The 4,476-nt window shown below is 23.5% G+C and overlaps 1 protein-coding gene across 1 annotated transcript; it reads right to left on the bottom strand.

Annotated features, from left to right (window-relative positions):
- Positions 1-1,054: 1,054 nt before the first annotated feature.
- On the bottom strand, positions 1,055-4,116 carry LOC124429153 (geranylgeranyl transferase type-2 subunit alpha). The gene is made up of 7 exons (XM_046974046.1): positions 3,855-4,116; positions 3,335-3,445; positions 2,975-3,102; positions 2,708-2,895; positions 2,408-2,605; positions 1,729-2,337; positions 1,055-1,608 (listed from the first exon to the last, which is right to left on the bottom strand). Exons 1-7 carry the CDS (start codon positions 3,855-3,857, stop codon positions 1,169-1,171), a joined length of 1,677 nt encoding a protein of 558 aa, XP_046830002.1. The 5' UTR covers positions 3,858-4,116; the 3' UTR covers positions 1,055-1,168.
- Positions 4,117-4,476: the final 360 nt, after the last annotated feature.

Raw genomic sequence — 4,476 nt, 5'->3', positions numbered from 1 at the left:
CGTGGTCGGAAAATCTAGAGGATGCGCGTTAACAACATCATATACGGGGGAGTTACTAAGCCAATGCGCATCCACGACACCCTACCGTATTATTCGAACTTTGTTGAAGGTTACCATCTCATATCATAGCTTTTTCTCCCTTCCAATTTATTTGCCCTTATTCTTCTTTTTCTTCTTCTTCTTCTTCTTCTACTTCATCATCTTTTTTCTCTTTACGTTGTTTTATTTCTTTCTTCCTTTCGTTTTATTTAATTTCTTGCTATTATTCATTCATTAAAAATATCTCCGTATGAAATTAAATCTGTTTCTTTTATGTATTCTCTTTTTTTATTATGCATTTATTTATTTTATTTTATTTTATTTTTTTTTTAGTTTTTATTTATTTATTTATTTTGTTTCCCCTTCCCCCCCCCCCTAAAATACATTTGTCCAATCCGTGTTCGAATTTGTATCCTTTACTCGTGTCTTGATTAAAATCGTATTTGAAGTTTATCATTAATTTTTTCATAGAAACAAAAAATTGATATTTCAAATACTTCGATTCTTCAATTTGTTTATAGAAATGTAGAAATGTTTTATGTATTGCCACGTTATTTTCTTTATTCCAATATGTTTTTAAATTGGATTTCATCCTTTAGATTGGATTTCATACCTTTCTTCCTCTCTCTCTCTCTCCCTCTTTCCTTATCTTTTTTTATCGATTTTCTTGCATTATTAATATGAATATTTTTGTTGCGCCTATGATAGGCAACGATTCTTACTTCGTCGATAACGTTGCTTGCGACAGTGTTACTTATCGACAAGTCATCCTTTTTATCACTCGTGATAACATATCTTTTATTATTATTTAATAATTTATTATTAAAGGTTTGAACGAATTTTTGATAGACAGTGTTTATAAGCAATGTTATCGATTTTATAATAATAACTCTATTGATAAATTTACAAATTTATAACTTAAAATGAAGTTCATGTAATTTTATTATTAAATGATTTTGAGTGAAATTGAATTTTTTCAGAAAAAGTAAATTATTTATATTCAATGTAAAATTTTTATATACACATGTGTGTGTGTGTGTGTGTGTGTTTATGTATGTATGTGTACATGAATAATTTTAAGAAATACAATTTTGTATTAAACCGCGATATTTTCAATTTTATAATATTTTCAAATCAATATCACGTTTGTTTGAATAACTTTAGCAATGCCTAGATCATTTTTATACAAATCGTAAATAGGATTATCCCTTAAATCTAATTTCATTAAATTGTGCCTTTTTATGAGATCTAATATTTCATTTATATCTGATATTTCATTATTCCGTAAAGATAAGAACTCTAGATTTTTTAATGTAGGAAAATGTTTCAAAGACTTTATCTGATTACTAGACAAGGATAATTTTTTACAATATTGAAAACTTGAGAGTTGATTCAACGATGTTTCTAAATTATTGGCACTAAGATTTACTTCTTCAAAAAATGTGAAATAATGACTATTGTGAAGCATTGTTAAATTTAATCCAGATAAATCAATTTTTGTTTGGATTTCTGAATCATTTTCTTCTTCCCATATTTTTTTAAATGTATATTCCAATAAATATTTACTACCTAAAAATGAAAAATATATCAATTGAGATCAACGTAAACCATAATTATTGTCGATCTAATATTAATCTATGATTTTTATAACTTTTTTAGATAGAATATTTTAATATATAATATACTTACGTAAATCCTTATAATAATTTGAACGTAGAAAATCAATACGCGATAATGTATTTAGGTCTTCTAATATAATATTATTAAAATTAATAAAATCAATTTTTTTCATAAGAAAGATACCAATTAATATAGCCCATTTGTTATTTGGTTCCATTTTTGCTAATTGCTTGTAACTTTCTAATTGTTCATTTAATTGTTCCTTGTTATGATTCTCATTAATTATCAATGAATCAGATTTATATATCCATGCGAATTCCTTTTGCGAGTAATGTAATTGATAATTTTTATCATTTATATTTATATAAACGTTTTGTAATTCACTTAAATTCTCTAACGAAGTAGACAAAATTCCAGTCCATATTTTAGAAAATATTTTTTCTCTGTATGATTTCCATTGAATATCTATTTTATTATTATCTACAAATAATGAAATATTTTCAGATTCACCAGATATATCGTTATTAAATACAGCAATGACCATGTCTTTTGTAACACGAGATCTCCATAATATACTATGAGATTTAGGTTTATAATTATCTAAAAGCCATCTTTGATAAAACCATGCACTGGAGTCATTAGGATCCGTAAATGTTGCATTCATCACGAGTTCAAGTTCTAAATCATAAAATGATATTAGAAAATTAATTGAAATGTAAGGAGTATGTAATGCAATTTTAATATTAACCTTCTTCTCGTTTTTGTTGCATAACCGGTGTTTCTTCGGAGTCGTTATAAAATAATTTTGTTAAAATTTTACTTCTATAATGCCACGACGAGTAATTAGAAAAATTGTTTAATATTTTCGTGGTAGAAAATTCATATTCTGCATGATCAGATATTCCTGCTTTCTCTACCACATATTGTCTATAATCCCAGCAATGAACTGAATCAAATTAAAATATATTACTATTATTATAGAATATATTACTATATATACATTTAAATATTCTTCTTAATTATTTATATGTTTTATAATAATACTTACAATTTCTTTCATCAAGATTAAGACATTTTGTACATAATGTTAATTCTTTTTCCCAATCAGGTTTTTGTATGTGTTCCATTACCCACCATCTTTGATGCCATACACTATACGACTTTGGATTATTTTTTAAACAATTCTCACTCAATGTTAATTCTTTTTCAAGCATACTTGTATACTCTTCTTCGTTCCTATATTTTAAATTAATTTATTCATTTAAATATAACGCGTATTAGTGAAAATATTTTCTCTATTTAATATTAATCTTACCAAATATTATTTTTATTATTTTGAAATACTTCACGACGTATATTCCATAATGTATAAACATCTGGATTTTGTAAAAGGATTTTCTCCGTTAATAATAACAATTCGTCGTCCCATATTTTATTTTCTCTCTAAACAAACAAAAAAAAAATGACACTTAATTCCTTTATACCTATCAAAATTAACTATTTTCTAAGTTAATAAATAATTAAAAGGTTACATCATATATTTTACATTATATAGTATAATTTTCAAATCGAACGCAAATGATTTCTAAACATGATCATGAATAATGTCTTTAGACAAAGATCTAAATCATTAAATATGAAAGTTCTCAATTGTTATATAAAAATTGAAAACAACCTTTCTAAATATCTCTGTCATAGCAGTTCTATAGTGAACTAATTTCTTTGCTCTTTCTTTCTTTTTTATTTCCTCTTGTTCGGCAGTTGTGCGAACTTTAACACGACCGTGCTAAAAAAAAAAAAATTATTAAATTTGATAAAATATAATTGATGGATGTTAAACGATTAACTTTAACATTGCGTACAAAATATAAAACATAATTGTATCTAATATAAAAATGATTTATTTATAATAATTATAATAATTAACTTAATAAAAAGGAATACATGTAAATTTTTTTTTTATCTAAACCAATATAAATAAAATCTAATCAAACGTAATATTATATTAAAAACATGTATATGTTAATAAGTGTTTAATTTTGATGATACTGATATGCATTTAAATTACATACTTTGATATCTTATTTTTTTTGTTTACCAGGTATTAACGTAACAAATTTTTTTTTATATTCACTATTAAATTTATTTTACTTATAAATCTATAAAAAAAATGATTTAATAAAATATTAATTTACCATTATGAATTCTTATACGGTTTATAATAACTATATATATATATATATATATAGATTGTTACACAAAAACTGATATATAAATATCAAAAAAGCAATGTCATAACTTAACAAATTTGTATTTATGTACAATCCATACACAAATTTATTTTATATGTAGAAGTAACTACTTTACAAGGAGGAACGTATGATGATTCACACATGTAAACGTGAGGAAAGTACCAACATTCTAAAATAAAATACGTATAGAACTATTGAATGGCGCGAAAATCAATAATGCCGCAAGAAATATAGATTTTTTTCCCAAGACAATTTTATTCAATTAAAAAGTAAACCAATGTATCCTTAAATTTGTATTTCATAATGAAATATTTTAGTTCTTTTTATATGCATAAATAATATATAAAATAAAAAATATAAACATTATGTGTATATATATATATATAATATTTAAACAAGATTCTTTATAAAAAAAAAAAAAAAAAAAAAAAAAAAAAAAAAAAAAAAAAAAAAAATTTATCTCTTAAATACTTTGAGCTATTACTAAGAAATGTATTATTTATGAAAAGATCAGTTTATTTTTGGAATTAGTTTATAATGGATTGTATATAGAAAAATATGAAAT

The sequence above is a fragment of the Vespa crabro genome, chromosome 14 (assembly GCF_910589235.1).
Source record: "Vespa crabro chromosome 14, iyVesCrab1.2, whole genome shotgun sequence".
NCBI classification, from domain to species: Eukaryota; Metazoa; Arthropoda; class Insecta; order Hymenoptera; family Vespidae; genus Vespa; species Vespa crabro.
Note: the sequence above shows the minus strand (reverse complement) of the source record. Positions and strands in the feature narration are given on the sequence as shown.